At 36.0% G+C, this 23,474-nt stretch overlaps 1 protein-coding gene across 2 annotated transcripts in view; it reads left to right on the forward strand.

Annotated features, from left to right (window-relative positions):
• The window catches only part of PIK3C2G (phosphatidylinositol-4-phosphate 3-kinase catalytic subunit type 2 gamma), a 373,997-nt gene that overhangs the window by 271,565 nt on the left and 78,958 nt on the right, over positions 1-23,474 (forward strand). For both annotated transcript variants that reach the window (XM_041735425.1, XM_041735426.1), the window contains 2 exons: positions 9,437-9,593; positions 16,658-16,767. In XM_041735425.1, coding sequence (XP_041591359.1) covers positions 9,437-9,593; positions 16,658-16,767 — 267 coding nt within the window. The remainder of the gene's footprint in view (positions 1-9,436; positions 9,594-16,657; positions 16,768-23,474) is intronic.

Here is a 23,474-nt window from a genome sequence, read left to right on the forward strand (position 1 = left end):
TATCATTGGGACTGGCAGAAAGTAAGCACTCCTTAGTGTGATGCTGCCTCATCTGGGTTAGGGGATCAGATTCTAAAGGACATAGTCAAAATTACCCTTTTAAGCCTCATAAATACTTGATATGCATCAGCTAATTCATCCTCACAGGAACTTTTTGAGGTAGCTGTTGTTATTTTCTTTAATTTATAGATCAAGAAAGACAGAGAGAAGTCTTAATTGTTATAACCTGTCCAAAATCATATGTAGTAGGTGGTGGGACCCTTGGGAAGATGCCATGTGGGAAACCAATACTCTCATTTCTCAATAATCCTGCATTTATGGCCATGATATATATTAAATTAATATCTTTAACAACTACAATCAAATATGTTGCAAAATGATTGCACTGTGAGAGGCATTCACAAACTAAGACCACGTGTTAAAGTAGCAGGGCCACTCTCCCATCTATGGGCAGTGTGCTCTCTTATGGGTGAAAACACAGGCACAATTGTCATTCTTTTAAATTTTTTTTCTTACATTTAAAAAAAGCCATCTAGTAGGAAAAACTAAGAGATGTTAAATGCTTATGGGATGTGACTAGTTTTCAGAGCCCACCAAGGACTGTTTTATTGAACGTCAGATGGCCAAGACCACCCCGAACTGTTGGGATGAAGCCCAGTGATATTATCTGGATTGTGTAATTCACATTTGAGGAAGTTACTTCTGTGAATTATGATGTCCTTAAATAGCTTATGTGCTCAATACTTTAAAATTGAACATCATTCATTTTTAAAGTACATACATATTTGCTTAAGGAACAGAACAATAAATGGAGGACCTCTCATTTTAAGGATATAGCACCTCAGCTATTTCAGAGTGCATCCATTACAATTAGGACACTTGGTCTTTTTCCTTATAAGATATATTTCAGAATAGGACAGTCTCCACTGTGAGCGCCAGTGATATTGAGAAGATTTCAAGAGGAAGTACAACAATAACAGGACTTTGAAGAAGGGGTGAGATTAGCAGGAAAAAGAAAGAAAAAGCCTGTATCTAACTGTATCTAACTGTGAACAAAAGTGCGAAGGCAGAAGATAAGCGTGTGCAATAACGCACTCATCTTTCTCTGTGCCACACCACAGCAGCCAAGGGCTATAAGAAACCATCGACACTACAGGACAAGCGTTGTCCCCATTTTCAAATAGGCTGTCCTCACAGCCCAGCAATCCCACAACACTTCTGTGGCCATCTTACCATTTCATGTTCCACAGCAATATGTACTTTATCCTTGTCGGATGAACCTCAGATCCCTCCTATCCATTATTCCTCTCTCCCTACTTTATTTAGATATACAATCACAGCTCCTACTTTACTGGGGAAATAGAAACAGTAATAGGGCCAGATTTTCTACTCAATACAAAACTTACAAACTAAAAAAATAAAATAAAATATAAAATAAAATAAAATAAAAAACTTACAAACTTAATTACATCTTAATTATGTAAACTTCTTCCTTCCTGTTAGAGTAGATTTTTTTCCTTCTAAAGCCAATCCCTCCATCTGTGCTTTGCAGCCATTTCCTCTCACCTTCTATTGTACATTATACTATCAATAATTCATTTTCCTTGTATATTTATCCTCTCTCCTTAAATAATCCTTTTAAATACCCTTGTCTCTTCAAAGTTTAAATAACCTTGCTTCAAATGCCCAATTTCCATGCCACTTTGCTGATCACAAACTTCCTGAAAGAGTTGTCTAAATTCTTGACATCTTTTCCTTACCATTTATTCCATAACCACTTCGATCTGACTTTATTCTTTATTAGATGATAAGATCAGATGGCATCTGGGTGGCTTTGTTAGTCAAATGACTGACCCTTGATTTTGACTCAGGTCTAGATTTCAGGGCTCTGGCATTGAGCATCAGGGAGTCTGCTCGAGATTCTCTCTCTCCTTTTGCCCCTTCTCCTGGCCTTCTCTCTCTCACTTTCTCTCTAATACATAAATAAGTCTTTTAAAAACTGGTAAGGTGAACAGCGACCTATGTATCGTTTAATTCAACAATATCCATTCCTCATTTCACCTGATTTATCAGCAGATTTCAATGGTGTTGACATCTCTCTCCTTCCTCAAAATACCTCTCCATTTGCCTTCTGGAATAGATCATTACTCTCTGGTTTTTCTCCCCTTCTCAGTATCCAGTGCAGGAGGTTCCCTTTTGCCATGCCACTAAATTTGAAATTCCACAAGACTCATCTTATCCCTCTCCTCTTAACCCTTTGCAGTCTCCACCAAACTGGTATCAGTCACACTCAAGGTTTCTATCAATATCAATATTTAGAAGACCCATACAAATTTTAATTAAACATTTTATTTTGAGATAATTGTAGATTCACATGCAGTTGTAAGAAATAATACAAAGAAATCCCATGTACCCTTTGCCAGTTTTCCCCAACAGTTGCATCTTATGATAAGTATCACAGTATCATGACCAGGATATTGAGATTGATAGAGTCCAGATGCAGATGAGTTTTAAAGCCCATAGTATCCTTTGCTGCCCTTTTATGGTCATATCCACTTTCTTCTTGGCCTTGTCTCCCTCCATCCTTATCTCTTAACAACCACTAATTTGTTCTACATTTCTATAATTTTGTCATTTCAAGAATATTATGTAAATGGAATCATACAGTATGTACCCTTTTGGGATTGCCTTTCTCACACAGCATAAACTTTTGGAGAATCACCCAAGCTGTTCTGTGTATCAATAGTTTGTTCCTATTATTGACAAATAATGGTCCATAGTATGGATAAACCACAGTTTGTTTAATTATTCACTGATTGAAGGACATCTGGATTATTTCCAGTTTCTAGGTATTACAAATAAAGCTGCTATGGGGGTGCCTGGGTGGCTCAATCAGTTAAGCATCTGCCTTCAGCTCAGGTCTTGATCTCAGGATCCTGCAGTGGAGCCTCGCACTGGTTTCCCTGCTCAGTGTGGAGTCTTCTCCCTCTCTCTCTCCCTCTGCTCCTATCCCCCTACCATTCATGCTCTCTTTCAAATAAATAAACGAGATCTTAAAAAAAAAAAAAAAGCTTCTATAAACAGTCATGTATAGGCTTCTCTGTGAATAGAAATTTTCATTTCTCTGAGACAAATTCCAAAAGCATAATTGCTGGGTTGCATGGTAATTGTGCTGTGGGAAACAAAAGCAAAAGAAAAATTAAATTTTCTAACTACTTACAGCCCTTTGACAAGTCCTTGAAACAGGCAGGGTGACACTCCTCTAGCAGCTCAGCTGCCTCGATGTTAATACTTTGCTAAGGGCAAAAAGCAATTTAGCTTAACAGTATCCTGATACCCTAGGATCCTGTAAGTCTACTTTTAACATATAAAAATTCTTTGGAAACATCTTTATCTTTACCCTCTAAGATATACATTGGTAATCAACTCTCCAGCATATGGCCCACTAATATACATCTAAAGGATCTCATGACTAGGGTCTTACTAGATAGTAATAAATGACCTTTTCCTAACAAAGCCAACCCCCTTAAGGTCCTGGAAGCCTGGCTTCCAAAATCCCTTAGAGACTTACTCTATCCCTGACCCCCTCCTAACTAGAAAGTATATAATCAGCCATTCTTCATGACCACAGGGCAGCTCTTTCTGCCCACAGGTCCCATCCCCATATTTTAATAAAACCACAGTTTTGCACCAAAGACATCTCGAAAATTCTTTCTTGGCCGTAGGCTCCATACTCCAACCATTTTCTACATCAGTTACATGTTGTTGTTGTTTAAGAAACTGCCAAGTAGTCTTCCCGAGTAACTATATAGTATTTTATATTCCCACCATCAGTGTATGAGTGATCCAGTTTCTCCGTATCTTTGCCAGCATTTGGTATTGTCATTAACATTTTACTTTAGCTATTCTGATAGGTATGTAGTGATATCTCATTTTGGTTTTAATATGCATTTCCCTAATAGCTAATTATGTTGAACATTCTTTCATGTGCTAATTTACCATCTGCATATCCTCTTTTGATGTCTCTTCATGTCTTCTGCCCATTTTCTAATTGTATTGCTTGATTTTCTTTTATAGTTAAAATTTGAGAACTCTTTATAGGTACTAGTCTTCTGCTAGCTATGTGGTTTGCAACTATTGTCTCCCAGTCTATAACTTGTCTTTTATCCTCTTAAAAATTCTCTGCATAGCCCTAGATTTTCTTCTACATTTTTTCTAGAAGTTTTATAGTTTTACATTTTATCTTTAAGTTTATAATCCACTTTAAGGTAACTTTTATATTAGGTATGAAATTTAGGTCTATTTTTGCCTATGAATGTCCAGTTGTTCCAGTATCATCTGATCCAAAGCCTGTATCCTATCTATACTTTTGCACCTTCACACAAAAATCAGTTGGGCATATTTGTGTGAGTTTATTTCTGTTATTTATCCTAGTCAAATGTTCTGTGTATCTATCCCTCCATCAACACTAGTTCCTTACTCAACTATCTAACACCATACACGGGATTGAGGTCCCTCATTTTAGCTTGGTGAGAATGGAACTTTAGTCTCCCTTTGAAGCCTTCACTGGTGGGTGGGAGAGTGAAGTCACATTTTATTTTCTGCAATATTTGGCTGGAGTAAAATGGTTATTGTCTAAACATTTTCTGTCTCATTAGGCCACCCCCTTCCTGGGCCTTTGGCTAGAAAGAGCAGGCTTTTCTTGGCACATTTTTTTTTGTCTGCACCCACTGGCGTTTCCAGGTTGCCAGCTTCTTAAACTCTATGTTTGGAATATATGTAGCAAAAGAATACCCAGAGAATTCACCACCATGTTGTCTCTTGAGTCCTGAGGTCCTTATGTAGTCAAAGTAGAAATGTGACTCACAAATTTTACCTCCTGGCTAGACCTTTTCTTTGCGGTTTGGAAATAAGCGTCACAATACTTCATTGTCATCTGCTTCTGTATGTCTCAAAGATACCTCAAATGTAACTTGTTCAAAGCTGAACCCACTCTGAATGTTGCACTATAATCAAATTGCACAAGACAAAAATTTAAAGCTATTCTTCACACTCTTTTCCTTTTTCATTTTGAACCATATGAATTCCTCCTGATTTTTGATTCAGAATATTTTTTGTCTTCACACTTCTCTGTTTGCATGCCACGATCTAATCTGAGCTATGCTGATATCTAATCAAAATCTTCTGCAGAAGTCTTGTCTCGAAGCAAGGTTTCCAAGACCTTCCTCACATACACCCTGCCTGTTCCAAGTCCTTCTCCATGTTAGAACTGGAGGCACCTTTTCCAAACACTATCATTATTATCAATATATTTTTATTGCTTTTAGGATATTTACTTTTAAAATGTTAACCTCACCTATAAGCCTTACATATATCTATTGTAGATGCTCAATAAATGTAGATAAATAACTATAGTACTCTAACATTTTGAGTACATGCCTCCCTAGCTAGATTAAAGTCACCTAATGGAGAGACAAATCTTGAAATTTTATGCACCCTTAGTGCAATGGCAATGTGTAAATGTTTAATGACGATGAGTTTAGCATTCTAGTGACTTTATACAAGGATATTACCTCCTTATGTAAAGGGGAAGTTTATGCACAAGTAATAATGAACAGCAAATTATTAATTCTCCTGCTGTTTCCCATAGCAAGTGAAGTTATTTGTCTCCTTAATAATTAGGATTCATTTGTAACAGTAATATTCTTAAATTTCTCAAGTATTTATGCATTCTTAAAGTACTACTTACTTCTCAACTATATTGGAAATCTATAAAACATTATCTGTATTTTTACAGAATAATACTTTCAAAGAAGGACTGATTATAAGGCAATAAAAAGTTTAACTTTCACAACAAAATGACAGAATTATAATAAATAAGATTGTTCACACTTCCTTCCCACATAAATGTTAAATTATCCCAAGTTTTTCACTGCATAAGCTATGTATATTTACCGCTGCATCCATTGCAGAGTACTATCAAAATATTGTTTGAGACATTAAGAATATATATAAAGGAAAGATAAAATAATGTCTCTTCCCTTGAAAATCACACAGATGATTTGGTGGGGGGAGGGAATGTAAGACAAATAAAAGACTCTGAAGAATGAAATATATTAGCTGTAAGGCTAAGTAAAAAGGCAAAGTAAGAGAGAAATCAGCAAGGGCTAGGTGAATTAGAGAAGACTTATTAGAAAAAAAATAGAGTATTAGGTGAGAGACAAAGAGAGAAACATAGCCAGAAGCAGGAAACGATACAGGTAAAATGTACAGAAGCAAGAACAGGTAGAACTTAGGCAAATAATGGTAACACCACTAATCTATAAATAAAAGCAACAGGATAATCACAACAAGAAATTTCTGGTAAATGTGTTCAGCTATAAGTGAGGGATTTTCAGCATATAATTCAGAATGCAAGAACAGTATGGACTCCAAGAGATCAAATAGTTCCCAATCTTCTCTCTTGCCACAACTAATTTTTATCTCAAATTTATAAGTAATGCTTAAACTTCAGACACAGTCTATAATACATTACTTCTGTGACCTTGGATTAGGTTCTCATTTGAGTGAACTGATAAAGCACATCCCAGTTACGACTCCTACAGCTTGTAGGAATGGGATAGGATTCTGTTTCACATGTATAGCTTCTTTCCATTTACAAAAAATTTTAGTCTAAATCATTTTAAAAGTGGGTGAGAAGTGAGTCATGCAAATCATATAGAAAAAAATGTAGCATTTTATTTTTTTGGACCCACTGAAAATTTAGATTATGATAATATTTAAACATAGCTAAGATTGAGTCCTTCGATATTATTATTAGTTTATGTTTTCTCTAACTTAGATATATTTCTTTTGTGCATTTGATTTTCTGCTATGGTATTTCTTCATGGAAGGAGGAATTGTATTATCACATGAACTTGAGCAAAATTACAATAACTCTCTAAAAGAAATCCAGTTTGTCAAGCATATGGAAGAAAAAAACCTCCTGTCTATCATATTTAGAAAGAAAATTTTTAGGAAGTTGTACAATTTAAGACCCTCAAAATTATTTCAAAAGTTCCATTCAATATAGTAAATTAGTATAAAGAGTAGGAAAAATTTAGGAAATTTTTGTACGTAAAAAATATTTTTTTATGATTATGGAAGCCTGGGATATTGCTAAAACTCTACTAAAATGTTAGCGATAGTGATGACTATGTGTGTGAATGTTATATAAAAGGTGCTACCAAATTCAAAGGTCTACTTAAGGATTCTTGCAAAGAGTTTGCATGGAGTTGCTGGGAGCAAATTAAACCTTGAAGGAAGGAAGGAAATTTACTGGCAGCACTTTTGAAGAGAGACGGAGATTCAACTATAACAAGATTCAGCTCTGAGAACCCATTTATTTGTTATTAGTTTGAGGACTAATACTAGTATTTAACATTTGTTGAAGGCTCACTATGTGCCTGACTGTATTCTAACACTTTCATAGGCTTTCACCCACATAATCTTCTTAAAAGTCTCAGATCAAGGGCCCTTGGCTCCTTTTACCGAGGAGGAAATTAAGGCATGGAGAGGACAAGTAACTTGCCCAGGCTCACAAACGTAGTAAGAGCTAGAACATGATTGAAACATGGCAGGCAAGGGCCTGCACTCTCTGCCTTCTGCATAGAGTCTCTAATCATAGCAATTCACAAACTTGTAGCCGTCTCTATGTGTCAGGCATTTGTGCACATTTTTTTAGTTAATCTTCACAGCAATTCTAAGAACTATGTATTACTTACCACCTCAGAATGAGGAAATTAAAAAACAGCAGGTCCAGGATTAGAACCCATGGTGTATTTCCTGTTTTCAATAGTTCTGATTTCAGCTTGGCTAAAATAAAGGGCTGTAAAGTAAACTCATAGAATATAGATTGAAAAAATCAATGAAGGCCAAAGATAAAAGAATTTGAGGCAAAAATTTTAAAATTTGGAACTTATTCTTAGGATCATTCCTAAGTACTGAGGTGCTCAATAAACTTTGCTGAATGAATGAATGACTGAATGAATGAATATAAAGATATTGTTACACTAGCCTCCCCTCCAGGCAATAGTAGTATGGATCACTAAGATAAAAATAAAAATAAAAATAAAAATAAAAATAAAAATAAAATAAAATGACATAATCACAATCAAACAGATGCAGATTATTTATTTTCTTCAAAATACTTGCCTATAATCAGATTCTACTGCTCCAGATCAGCTACAAAATGCCGGGTTGTAGCTTTCTGATTTGAATATCCTTCTGCGAGGTCTTAGTCAGATAGATTAGCAAGATTTTCCACTTTATTATATTTTTATTTAAATGCTAAGCATATAACAATAACGAACACATTTTTTATTTAAAAAAATAAATCATTAAGAAGCTTTCTCTATAGTCCATGACTTCTTTCAATTATTGCTTAGTCTAAATTATATCTAGGTTGCTAGGCTCATCTTTTAAAATGTTTTATTTCAATTCTTTCAAAAATCTTTACTTTTAAACCAATGTTTTACCCAAAACTGTATTCCTATCTCAAATGTTTCTAGAGGACATTAATCCAAATCAGTATTAACACTTTGTCTCATCGTTATTCTTCATATCACAGCGAAGTGTTTTCAATCTTTCCTCTGCTAATCTCTTAGAAATGTTCTTGCTTCATATTGAGTCTCTTCATGTCTCAAAGAACATAAAAGAAAATGACAAAAATAGAGAAACAGGATCATTTCTCTGGTCCTTTGTTTTCCTAATTTTTTCAACCTTGGGACTATGGTAGGCAATATTATTTACATACCAACGTGGTTTGCTCATATTTCCTTCTTTCGGATCAATATTTTTATTGGGCATGTATGAAATGAAATACAGCTGCCTCTTTTTTCCCTTACAAAGCATATGAAAGTGAATTTAACTTTTTTTTTCATAGATTGCCTTCTGAATTTGTCATTACGTATATTAGCTATTACTGGAAACTTTTTCCCTAGAGTCAATATCTTCTAAGAAAAAAAGGAAAAAAGAAAAAACTGAATAAAAAAAAAACAGCATAAGGTCAAATACATGATCTGTTCTATCATTTTAAAATTTAGGAGTAATTTAGTAAAATGGTTTCTGTAAAATCACCTTTGCTATTAATTGATCTTACATTAATTTTAATGGATAATATTTTTATCAAATATAACTTGGAATTAAATGTTTGAGACCATATAAATCTATGTAAAGTAACTTGTTCTTTCTTCTCTGTTGCAGCCCAGCTAGGGTATTCAAAACCTACAATTAGCAAGTTTCTTCAGCTATTCCATAAAGGAGGTGGTTCCATTCCTCAGAGCAGAGAGTAAATAACATAAAATATCCAAATGAAAATAAGTTATTGTAACTGCCTAATTGAATCTGCACACCATTTCTCCTCCTGCTTATGGTTGCTATTGTTTGTGGTTTGTAGGGACCGAGCACCTTTTATTTTTACTTCAGAGATGGAATACTTTATTACAGAAGGTGGGAAAAATCCACAGCATTTCCAAGATTTTGTGGAGCTTTGCTGTCAAGCTTATAATATTGTCAGAAGGCACAGTCGACTGCTCTTGAACCTGTTAGAAATGGTAAGTCCCTTGGGGAAATAACAAAAGTAATAAACTTCATTTATGTCTCTCTTTCAGTAGTCTATTTTTGCTAATGGCTTGGCATTCCCCAAAGAGCTATTCAAACCAGAAAGGAATGAACAAACTAAAAGTACCATTGTACAGCTTATAAACACATTTCTTAATAATTCATCCCATTACTTCACAGTTATCGTCTCAAACATTTCTATTCACAATAATATTGATGTATTCAGGGGTTATCTCAGTATATTTTGTTTAAAGATTAAGGACAGTAATTTAGAATATTGTATGAGTTGTATTGTGCAAAAGTACTTTAAAAAACACTGTCTCATTTACACATTATAGCAATCCAATGATGTAGACACCAGGTAAGGATTTTTCCTGGCTCCCCTTCCAGTCTCTATCTTTTTCCAGACTTAGAAATGGGCTCAAAAATATAAGACAGCTTCCTAGCAACTCAACTCGAGAGTAGTACATTTAGTGATGTACATTGGGTCTACTGAGTCATGCTCCCACATGCTCTCTGTTGACTTACAGTAGAAAATTCAAGTTTCATTCCACTGTCTAATGTTAAAGAGATGGAGACCAGGTATACAGGGTGAGAGGAGAGAGATCTGATAGAAATATCTTCTGGGAGAAGGATGAAGTGATGCCTTTAGGCAACATACATACACACTAGTAATTGAAGCAAAATGTAGGAGAGAAACACACCTTTGGTAAATCAGTATACCATGGAGTCAATGCCATCATAAAAATTAGCTGGTTTAGAATCTTCAGATGACAATAATTCTCCTAGATGCTATTAAGGGCACAGACTTCTTAACTCTAATAAGACAATGCTGCTTATCTATCAAATGGAAATAATAGCATCTACCTTATAGGATTGGTGAATAAATGGCCTAATAGTGATTGTTTTGCATGAACATTATACTAAGTGCCTTATGTGTATTAATTGATTTATATTTCATAATAACCCGATTAGATAATTAGATCCTTATTAATCCAAAAGAGCACTGTCCAATAGAGTATCCTCTACTCATGTGTGATTATTTAAATTTATATTAATTAGTATTAACTAGACTTTAAAATATAGCTCCTCACTCTCACTAGCCACATTTCAAGTGTTCAGTAGCCACATGTGGCTTGTGATACCATATTGGACAACACAATTATAAAACATTTACGTTACAGAAAAGTTCTATTGGGTAGTGCTAAACAAATGTTGACCTTGTTACAATGAAGATTTGATTAGATCCTTATTTTAACTTTCAAACAACATATGCACCTTACCCTGTCTTAAAAAATAGATATTTTCAAAATTATAAACATGTAGTCTTTCATATATAAGGATACTTTGGTTTATGTGTTTACTGGATATATAAAGTTTTGCCCATCTCCAGAATTTTCAAGTTGGCTATTCCAATAATAGCCAATGATGATTCATATTGGTAGATTTGCATTCTATCTCTCAATTTTTAAGCCATATTGCAATTATGAGATGGCTTATGGTTCATAATCTGTGTTCATACCACAAAGGAAACTCTATAAGGACTAACTCTGTGACCTTTAATCTATTTACATATAAATATCTAGGTAGTATCATTCCAATAATCTCTTGGGCTTTAACAGGCTCTAAATCATGAATCCATGAGTTCGTGAGTACTTAACTGTATGCCAGAAACTGTGAGGATACATTAACTTATATGACCCAGGCAGCCTTAAAATTTTCAATATGATAAGGAAGATAAAATTCGTGTACACAGTAAATGAGGTATTCAGCATTTCTAAATGTCTGTAATGTTATAAATAACAGCGTATAAGGAGTAAGTGCCATATTCTAACAACTACTTGAACCAGTCACAGACATTTTAAAAATAAACCCATAGTAGAAAAGCACAACTACAGATTATGCTATTTCTCAGGAGACACTAAAATTATGCTGAATAACAAAAGTGAACATATTAAAATAATGTTAAAGGACAGCTTTTTGAAAAAACTTGATTGAGAAAGCTATTGGTGGGCTTTTTCTTTTCTTGTTTAATAAACTTTTCTACCTACCTAGACACCAAACTTTTAGCACATCCGTCATTTAAGATAATTATTAAAGTAAAGAGTTTAGGGGCATCGGGTGGCTCAGTCGGTTAAGAATCTGACTCTTGATTTCGGCTCAATGGTCATGATCTCAGGATCATGAGATTAAGCCCCATGTAGACTCCACATTGAGCAGGATGTCTGCTTAAGATCCTCTCTCCCTCTCCTTCTGCCCCTCCCCACCCATTTACATCCACGTGCTCTCTCCCTAAAACAAAACAAAACAAAACAAAACTATAAAGAGTTTATATAATGTCATTTTATTTAAAGAAGTAGATGCTGTTTTAGTCAAGTACCGAAGTAATTCTTCATAAAATAATATTAAAATCAAAGATTGAAGGTTTCTGTTACATCATATGCCAAAAAATCTCCCTGTGTTCTAATTATTCAAGTCTTGACTTTTAGGCTAAGGAGGAAATTTTGGCAGTAAAGAGCACTAATTCAGATTAAGCAAATAATCTTAGATTTAGAGTCTCACAGAAATCGAAATAGACCAGAAGCAATGTGGACCAATTAGGCCAATGAAGAAACACATATCAAACAGTAGTATGTTATTCCCTCTGTTTCTGGTCATTTACCTCTCCAGTCTCTGCTTCTGAAGTTTCTTTCTTATGGGATTCTGTAGATAATCAAAGCATCAGTAAAGGTTTCAGAACCATGTTTTTTCTGGGATAGATTCCTATAAAATTAAAAACCGAATATAAATTTGTGAAAGATTACTTTCTACCCCTGTGGATAATCAATATTTCCCTCAAATTCTCTTTCAAATTGACTTTTGCTGTATTAACTTCATTTAAAAGAACTCAACTTACTACTCCATGATCCAATTACAACTTGAGAAATAATTGACATGGGTCATAAATTCTACCTTCTGTGAATGGTCAATATCCAGGATTAAGAGTCACAAGTGGTTGTCATGTCTACTACGGGGTTAATGGCTCATCCCTTGTTGAGAGCAGCATATTTCCAGATATCCACAGTCCTTTTTATTTACTCCTGGGAGAAGCAGGGAAAAAAATAATCCATGAAATTCTCATCTTGCTTAAAAGCAAAACATCTGTAGGAGACCCAAGAGTGTTGCTGGCTGAATTCACTAACATAAAAGCCTGTATTTCATCAGCTTTTCTCTCATTAAAAAATCAATATCAGCTATTATGGAAGGCTCCCAAAGAACACAAGGACCATTCACCCAGTTTAAAATGTTTATCACACCCATTATTATATCAGATATTTCCCAGAAGAAATCTTTCTAACTGCTCTATGTGGTGGCAGAGTATCTGCTTCCCTAAGCATAACTATCAAAATAGATTTGGACTTCAGAGGAGAACAGAAGTGAAAATTTAAAAGTGTCCCTGTCCTTTAAAAGGAACTTACCTTTTAATCACCTATATCTGTTCATTACTTATACAAGCCTAGCCACCCTTTCCCTTTCCTATTGCCCCAATTCAAGCTATTACCCATGTAATCTAGGCTAAGCAGTACTTGAACCATATCTCTGTGAGTCAGAGAACAGAGAGGTCTAGATGGACCCTGGTGTGAGGTTATTCTTACTCCAATGGCAGAGTCATGATACTCAAAGCCTCCTCTCTGAGGAACAGAGCACATCAACAAAGAAAGGTAAAGTTGTACTTGTTTTCTTTAATCAACTACATAACAAGGAGAGTGCTCGGTTCACCTACTTTGAAGCCATCTGCATTTGGCAGTTGGTGTATAATGGGGGCAGGCGGAGAAGGAGTAAGCATAGGGTGTACTTCCCAAGAAAATGTTTGACAGAGTTCTAAGCAAGCAGATGTGAATTCTGAGCATCTAGAGAAACCAGAAAGCAATTCAGATTTAGGGAAGAAGTCTGTTCTTAGCAAATGGACAACCACAGTCAGATAAAGGAGAAACTTTCTCAATAAGTACACAGATGTCTTTAAAACTCTAAGTACAGAACCAAAAAGATAAAGCCTAATCTAGACTTTAGTTGCTTTCAGGAATATTCCTCTCTATGGTTGATTTTAAGTTTAGTAGTCAGAGTTGAACTTGCTACTTACAGGCTTTCAGTGCCTAACAAGGCCAGGCATTTTTTTCATTCATTCATTCATGCATGCATGCATGCATGCATTATTTTATAGATATTCATTGAGTTCTATTTACAAGGCACAATGCTTGGTGATATAAACAATTTAACATCAAATAAAAACTCAGTTCCTATCCTCAAAGAAGTTAAAATCAAATGTGACAAACATGTGAACAGAACATAGTAAAAGTGAGGCAGCAATAAGTGTGAAAGAGGGGTGACCAAGATAAGATTGCTGTACAGAGAAAGCAGTAATTAAATCTTATTAAGAGGCCCTATAGTGCTTCTACAAGAAAAACATATTTAAGCTGAGTTTTCAAAAATAATTTCAATAGATAAGGAGGGAGAGAAAAGGAAGCCTGGCTGAGAGAGAAATACACATATGGGTAGAGGCTCAAAGAGCATGTACATGATATGTATTGGAAATAGAGGTAATTAAATGTACCTAGATTGTGGTAGAGAGGAAGATCTATATAGACAATAGATGAAGTAAAAGGTCATAGTTAGATTATAAAAGACATTTATGAACAGGATGAGGATTTTGGACTTTGATATATAGACACCTGAGAACTCAGAAGTTTCTTTGCTTCTGATGAAGAGAGTACCATCATCTAGCTTGGATTTTAAAAAATAACTCAGAAATTATGTAATTAGAAGAGAGATTAGAGAACTAGAAAAAGGCTACTCAAGTTACCTAAGCAATTGAAGGTGAGGAGCTGAACTAGGACAGTAACTGCAATGGCAAGAGGAGTGAATACAGGAGACCATTGAGGTGGTTGTTAGAATATAATATAACTGACATTGAGATCAGAAAGAGAGAATCAAAGAACATACACAGTTCTTATTAGCTGGATAATGGTGGCAGTGTAAATGGAGCTATAAAACAGGAAAAAAGAGGAAAAGGTTATGGGAGAAGAGAATTTGCTTAAATTTAGATAGCACGAATTTTGATCACCCATGAGGAGAAGTAGTTAACACCTTTCCAGGATTACCTGAGCCATTTCATGGTTTTAATTACTATCTATGTGTTAATGACTCCCAAATCTATATTTACAGCTATACATTTTAGATCACACCCAGCCTTCCAAATATAGCCAGTTAATCACCCAGTTTTCTCAACTCTACTTCTTACTTACATATATTTAAAATTAAATAACTTAACTTTTTTCTTTATTCTTAAATATTCTCCTAGTTTAGCTTTTTATTTGGCCTCGCTTTAATCCACTTTCCATAAATAATGACGATCTCAAAACACAATTTAGTTATTTTAATGACTGTTTAAAATTACTAAAAGAGCTTTCTCTTGCCTTTAGGATAAAGTTCAAAACTTTTACATTGCTGAAAAATCCTGCCCTACTTACCTCTTTAGCCCCATTTCTTGTCGCCCACCCACAAAATATCTTATGTTCCGGAAGCTCTCCTGGAGTTCTTTCTGTGAACTAATGAAAGATGTCTTGCTTCCCTTAGTATATCTCTAAAGGCTGCTCCCTCTGCCTGGATAGGCACAGTAGAAAAGGAGAAAAGTTTCAAATCCATTTTTTTCTCACTTGAACTTCATCAAGTCAATCACAATCTCACCTATCCTTCCTAACCATATTCTCATTTTATCCTTTATGTTTGGCATTAGCAGCATTGTTCTTAACTTCCCACTAAGTTGCCTCTATTCCAGAGCAGGAAATAATTTATCATCTTAGTCATAGAGGTACTGTTGAAATTCTCCTTCTCCTCCTCCTCCTCCTTGTGCTCCTCCTCCTTCTTCTTTTTCAAAGTTTAAATTTATTTCAGAAAAGATCTACTTTCTCTCAAAAAAATTCTTTGTTTTGCCTATAACGAAAGAATATTATCCCTTCAGTCTACTTTATAATATTAACATAGCATGTTTCCAAAGGTGGGCAGAAAGAATATCTGAGCCTTTGTACAATTTTATCTTTAATTACTTTATTGTTTTAATAATCTTTAATAAATGGGGAAGCTGGGTGGCTCAGGGGCTGAGCATCTATCTACCTTCAGCCCAGGGCATATCCTGGGGTTCCAGGATCAAATCCCACATTGGGCTCCCTTCAGGGAACCTCTTCTCCTTCTACCTATGTCTCTACCTTTCTTTGTGTCTCTCATGAATAAATAAATAAAATCTTTTTTTAAAATCATCTTTAGTAAATAGAATCACCACCTAACTAAGGAAAATTGTCTTTTTAGAGTATGAGTCATAGAGTCATGAAAGAATGTAAGATTAAGAACCAGAGGGATGAGTTTTATTCTTTGTGCTTACACACCATTTGATCTGGACACTTACTTACACTTTTAGGGAGATTAAGTTTTTCTTCTTTAAAATGGGTATTGTGATATAATTTTTGTGTAATAATTTATAGTATATAAAGCCCTTTCTTATTCATTAGCAATTTGATTGCCCCAGAACATATTGGGTATTCTCATCTCTACTTTTAAAAAGGAAATGGAGATTCAAAGAGGTTATAGAGATTTTTTTCATGATTATTCAGATTCTAAATAGTGGGTCCAGAAATTCTGACACTAGAACTAGTGTCCATTGTTCTATTATTCTACTGTCCAGTGCTAAATATGCCTCTTCTACAAGAAGATGAGGTGGGGATAATCATACTACCATGCTTACTTCACTGGACTATGATGAAGATAAAATTCAATTATTAATCTGCAAGCACTTCAACAACTCTTTGGTTCTTCTTCTTATTATTATTGTTTTGTTGCTTCGGTTAGTAAATATAGGAAGTTAAAAAATCCATTCACATTTACAAACTGAAAGGCATTGCTATATAACTTTTATATGCATTTGTAGAATTAACCAAGTAAACTTAACCAAACTTAACTAAGTAAGATTTGATTTATGTTTATTCTGAGTTTTTTTTTTTAATTTTGTTTTGTTTGTTTTGGTAAGATGCTACATGCAGGATTGCCTGAGCTGGGTGGAATCCAAGACCTGAAATATGTCTATAATAATCTTCGTCCACAAGACACAGACCTGGAAGCAACAAGTCATTTTACCAAGTAAGATTAGCTATGAATATATGAGTGTGCATTTACTCATGTGTACAGACGTGTTTCACATTTGAGATAATTTCAGGGTGAACAATCATTGGTTTAAAACTGTCATTTCTAGAACCAGACTATGTCTTCTTTCCCGAGGTATAGAAAGGGAGCAATGTGTATGTCTAGCAGAAGGCCTTAGTCCATGTTTCTGTAGCATGTTATTGTTTGCTACCCAGCCTCTTCATCTAATACATTGCTCAGTAAGAGGTCACTAAAAAGAACAAGGCTGACATAAATAGATTGGTTGTTCTACTTGAACTATGTCCAGGAAAACAATTTGGAAAAAGAGATTTATGATGAGATATGGACTTGCTACTTTCATCTCTAAGACAATACAAATATTGGAATATTTGGTAACTATCCTATTTTTAATCTTTTTTTTATTAAGCAAGTCTGGGAAAACACTAATACACATCAAAGTAAGAGTCTGAGCAGAATACAGTGAATATTAATTTGACTCAAAATCATTGTCAAAAGGATAGTACATTTTATAATAGAAGGTTCCTTTGAACTTCGATACTTGAATGGATCACATAATTGCTAGCAAATTTTGGGTGCTCAATAAGTGTTAGCCATAATTATTATCATAGTAAACAGTTTAAGTAGAGAAATACAGTGCTCTTTCCTGTAACTTCTTAATATCGAATCTTATTAGAGTCTACTTTTTAATTGTTCTGATACTTTTAACCAGAAATTTATAAACACGGATTATACTTTTTTTTAATTGTATTTATTTATTCATGAGAGACACAGAGAGAGAGGCAGAGACACAGGCAGAGGGAGAAGCAGGATCCATGCAGGGAGCCCGACATGGGACTTGATCCCCAGACCCCAGGATTACATTCTGGGCCGAAGGCAGGTGCTCAACCACTGAGCCACCCAGGCATCCCCAGATAATACTCTTTTTAATGAATGTATGTTTTGTCCTTCTGATGAAAATAGTATTTACCCCCCAATTATTGCTTTTTCTCCCCCCACCTTCCACAATGTACAGTGAGGACTCTCTATTACAAGGGAATAATGAGAGTTAATTGGGACATCCTCATACTTGATAAATTTCACTTTTGCACAGAATCTCTGTTTTGTGAACTTTCAAGGATAGGCTGCCCTAGGAGTTGAGTAGCAATATGGCAGAATTATAGAATACTAGAGCTGGAAAAGCCCTTACACTTTATTTATTCTGACAATAAATATGCAAATGGGGAAACTAAAATTCAAAGAACAAAGGCCTTGCCCACAATTAAAGAAGTAGTAAGAAACAGGGATCCTTGGGTGGCTCAGTGTTTGAGCTCCTCCCTTCAGCCCAAGGCCTGATCCTGGGGCCCCGGGATCGAGTCCCACATTAGGCTCCCTGCATGGAGCCTGCTTCTCCCTCTGCTTGTGTCTGTGCCTCTCCCTCCCTCTCTCTCTCTCTCTCTCTCTCTGTGTGTGTCTCTCATGTTAAATAAATAAAATCTTTAAAAAAAAAGGAATAAGAAACAGAGCTAAGATTAGGGCCCATAGCTAGGACTTTAATCCCCTGGTCTAGGGTTTTTCAACATTCAACATTGGAAACTATATGATACCATTAAGGAACACCAGTCAGAGCCCTTGCCAAAACTATACCTTCCTGCTACCTAATTTGTTTCTGAAATTCTACCATTAGGGATTCTTTAGTAGAGTCTGGTAGGTTTTTTGAGTCCTGAAAAAAAAAAGCCCTTTAATAGTAGAAGTTATCTCTGAAAGAAGGATTTATGTCCATTTAGAAAGCTTCAAATATTAGTTGACAATCATTTGTGACCAAAGACACTAGCTTGAAGATTTTTTTTAAAGATTTTATTTATTTATTCATGAGAGACAGAAAGAGAGAGAGAGAGAGAGAGAGAGGCAGAGACACAGACAGAGGGAGAAGCAGGCTCTATGCAGGGAGCCCAATGTGGGACTCGATCCCCAGTCTCCAGGATCATGCCCTAGGCTGAAGGCAAGTGCTAAACCACTGAGTCACCCAGGTGTCCTGAGGATTTTCATAAATATTTCAGATCCCTGGTTTTATGGATAAGGGACTTTAAAGTTGCCTCAACTAACAGGGACAGAGAATTTGTGTGAGAAATCCCAAGGAAAAACAGGAGGTCTTCTGTCCCAGAGGCTGGAAAGTCCTTCAGAGTCCAAGACAGCTCTGGGATCCCATCAACAGGAAAGAGCCTTTCACTCTAGTTGCTCATCCCCCATCCAGTTAACTCCATCCTAGGTTCACATGGTACCAAAAATAGCCCCCTCGGCCTATTCCATTAGGATCTGAGTGTGATACCTTTCTTTAAAGTGGGCAGCTGCACAACAGATACAATGATTGATGTGTCAGTGGAAGCAGGTGGGGAGCTAAAGGAGGAGGATGAAAAGGTCCAGAAAAGGTAGAGATTGGAAACATGTGATTGGGCTAAAGCCTGTATTTGATGTGTCATTGTTTAGGCAGTTTATAAATAATCCCTACTACCATTTAAAGCAAAGGAAAAAAAAAACCCCTATATATTGGATGAAGAAAAGCTCCTTCAGGCCCTGGTCACAGGAAAAATGTAGATAGACTTTATTTGTCCACCAGAATTCCATCCCTTCACATTTCCTGACTTCAGCTGATACATCCAGATCTATAAAGAGAATAATTTTAGGTATGGGTGAGCTTGCCTATGTTGACTTATCTCCTCTTCCTATTCAAGTGATTGTGAACTAATTTGAGAAGTAGATCTGAAGCCACTAATCTCCTGGCAGTGAGCTAGACCTCATTGTCTCACCCGCATATCTCTGCCAGTCTAATTTTCTCACTTACAGATGTTATATACTATGTCCTGTTAATTAAACTTCTTTCTACAACTTTATGGTAAAAAAACTTGTTCTCCATTGCAGACTTAAAAGCATCTAGTCAACTAAATGAGGGCACATAATTTCTCTGTTCAATAATTGTCTTTGACTTGCCATTTCCGACCTTTTACTTTTCAAGACCTTATGTCTGATTATCTTTATCAAGGTTTACTTCCCCACCTCTATAATTCCCAAATGAATCTTCTTCTGGGTACATAACTTTCTTAATATATCCATCCCTCTTTTGTCTATTTAAAGCATCAGAAATGCTTCCAAAGAATCATAAAATTACTGGAATAGAGGAGGGAGTCTGATCTAACTTTCAGTTCTACCTGTCTCTTGAGATGTGGGACAACTAGTACCTCATCCATGAAGCCTTCTCAGATTATTCTAGTAGTGACTAGTCTTTTTTTTCTATAATTCTATAGAACATGTACTATTTCATGCTATACTTAATTTATTACTAAATTACATGCTGTCTAGTATATCACCTTAATATACTAGTTGGTTATACCAGTTTCTCCCAATGAAAACAGGGGACATATTCCCATTTTTCCACTTTCAAAATATCTGAATGTGAAACAACTTTTTATTCCCCTTGAAATATATTTAAAAGTTTAACAGAAAATGCTATGTAAACATCAGACATTAAGTTTATGAAAGTTATGAAACAATGGCTGACATTTAATATAGTACTTTTTACGGGTTAGGCACTGTTCTAAGTGCTTTTTTTTTTTTAAAGATTTTATTTATTTATTCATAGAGACACAGGGAGAGAGAGAGAGAGAGAGAGACAGAGACAGAGACAGAGGCAGAGGGAGAAGCAAGCTCCATGCAGGGAGCCCAACATGGGACTCGATCCCAGATCCCTGGGATCATGCCCTGGAATGAAGGCGGCGCTAAACCGCTGAGCCACCCGGGCTGCCCTCTAAGTGCTTTTCAAATAGTAACTTGTTGGGATCCCTGGGTGGCGCAGCGGCTTGGCGCCTGCCTTTGGCCCAGGGTGCGATCCTGGAGACCCGGGATCGAGTCCCACGTCGGGGTCCTGGTAGACCCGGGATCGAGTCCCATGTTGGATCGTGTCCCACGTCGGGCTCCCGGTGCATGGAGCCTGCTTCTCCCTCTGCCAGTGTCTCTGCCCCTCTCTCTCTCTGACTATCATGAATGAGTAAAAAAAAAAAAAAAAAAAAAAAAATAGTAACTTGTTTAATCATCATAACAAGTCTGTGAGATAATATCGTTTTTTTAAAAGATTTTACTTATTCATGAGAGAGAGAGAGGCAGAGACACAGGCAGAGGGAGAAGCAGGCTCCATGCAGGGAGCCCAACCTGGGACTTGACCCCGGGTCCCCAGGATCACGCCCTGGGCTGAAGGTGGCGCTAAACGGCTGAGCCACCAGGGCCACCCGAGATAATATCATTTTAATGTAAATTTTTAGATTAAGATCTTGAGACCCCAGAGGGGTTAATTTACCAAAGGACATAGCCAGCTGTAGACAGAACCACAATGTATATCCAGGGGGTTATACTGTAGAATATGAGGTCTTAACCTCTACCCTGTGTGCTCAAAACCATCTCTCTCACATGCAGGCTTGTGGGATATGCTGCTTCATAAATCAGACCATAGTTTTTCCCAAGGTTCCTTATAGCCACTTTGGCTACAGTTTGAACAAAGTAGATCTTTTCTCAGGCAATAATCCTCATATCCTGAATATCCCAAGCCTTGATGGAGGACAGGTGTCCCTTCCCAGGAGCATTATCTCTGTGCCATCACTAGGTGTTCCCTGGATGTTCCGTTTAAGAGCTGCTATAATTGCTGCCTTGGGGGACCACCATGGGATAATTTGACTGGTGACTCCAAGATAGTCACCTCTTTCCCTTCTGTGTTTTGACTCTTTACCAGATGCCTTAAGCCTCTCTAATTTTACCCTTTTCTGCTCAGAGAAAGGAGATTTCTCTCATGGGAGCATGAGACTCACTCTCCTTTTAAATTCCAAGAGCCTGTCTCAATAGCATATTTTTTCCTATAATCTCAATTACATATCTTTATTTTTAGATATGGTTTAATGTATTTTGAGTTTGCCTTTCCTGTTCTCTAAGTTCCTTGGTAAACAAATGTAGGTCAAGCATTGAGGATCTTTTCTATCACACAGCACTGTCAAGACCCTGTTAGGGAGATTTGAGAAGCCTCAATTAATTGTGGCTGTGATTCTTAACCATTTTAAAAAGTTACTGAAGATCTCTCTATTATTTACATATTTACAGTTTTTACAACTGATTATAGAATATTTCTTTTGTCAACACTTAATATTTAGAGTGACTATATAAAAGTAGCCTGAATAATTAAAAACAAGAGTGGAGCTTTAAATGACATGATCCACATGGTTAAAATAAATGTTAAAAATTATGTGTACTTGTTTACTTTTCTGTGTAAATAATATTATCTTAAGCTGTGTTCTCTGACATCACATGGATTTCAAAACTTAAGGAGGTACTTGAAGTGTAGACGTCAGTGCACATAACTTACCAAAAAAGAAATAAAGTTATATGATAGATCCAGCGTTGGTCTTGGTACTTCAATGAGTGACATTAATTCCAATATACTTATGAGAGCTCTTGTATATTTAAAGTCCTTTTTCTCCTTGTTCTGACAGGCTAAAAGTGCTTTATGCTACTGGTTATTCTAATATTACCACTAAGATAGAAATAAAAATAAGAAAATCCACCCTTTACCACTGCCAGGCTCACAGATCTGGGTCATGAATGAGGACTAAACCATCTGAGACACAGCATGTGTGGCTACTTTAAGCACCTTACTGCCGACTACAGTATTAGCATTAAGAGGCTGTCCTCTTGACATTGTTTGAGACTCCAAAGAAAGAAATGGCTTTCCTTCCTCTCCAAGAGAGTACGCTATTTATGAACAATATAAGATCCTACCTCATTCTTGGATATTCACATTCAGGGTTAAGAGCTGATCATAAAAGTTTCAGAAAATGCTGTACTCCACATAGCATTAAAAATTGTATTACAATTAATGGCATTTAGATGAAAATGAGAATAAAATTGGTTTACTGGCCACAAATATTTTTCACAGCACTGCCAACTCCTCTCTGCTTCCCTTACTTTTTTTCCCCACTCACCTTACAGCTGAGTGCTGTTGAATAGAATCAAGAAAGTCTCATGACTCAGTTCCTGCAAATTGATGCTCTCATGTAATATCTCTGCCGAGCCCACTGCTAGGCAACAAAGGCAACGATCCATTAAAATGCCGTCCAAATGGGTTATTTTAGAATTTTCAATCACTTTCAAACCTCAGGTTAGCTGTCCTTAGAAACAGATAACCTATTTCACAGACCAGACTGACATCATTAAACATAAACTTCCCTGCCTACCTCCCCTCCCACATACAGATCATGCTTTTCACTTCATCCATTTTCTGCTTCAAAATTGTGAGAGGAAATTTTCCATGTATTCCCAGATATTCCATTTGACCTGCCACAGATTCTTTGGTTTAGTAAGTGTAAGATCGCCTGCCCTTTGGCTAAAACTGAAGGCAGCTTGAAACTCCAAACTTAAAAAAAAATTATTTGTATTAGTGAAGTATTTTGGTAGCAAGAACCAAAAATACTATCTGATATCCTTAGAGAAAAGGGTACATATATGGACTCAAACTGTAACCTAACAAATCCCAGAAACCAATAGGACCTAGCTAGTTTCCAGTAGACACAGACCTTCTACTCTGTTTACTCTACCTATTATATTTTACCTCTTTGCCCATTGGCCAGTATTCTCTAGTCTAAATTCCAGAGAAAGATGGTCTAGTTGATTTA

Source organism: Vulpes lagopus, chromosome 21 (assembly GCF_018345385.1).
Source record: "Vulpes lagopus strain Blue_001 chromosome 21, ASM1834538v1, whole genome shotgun sequence".
NCBI classification, from domain to species: domain Eukaryota; kingdom Metazoa; phylum Chordata; class Mammalia; order Carnivora; family Canidae; genus Vulpes; species Vulpes lagopus.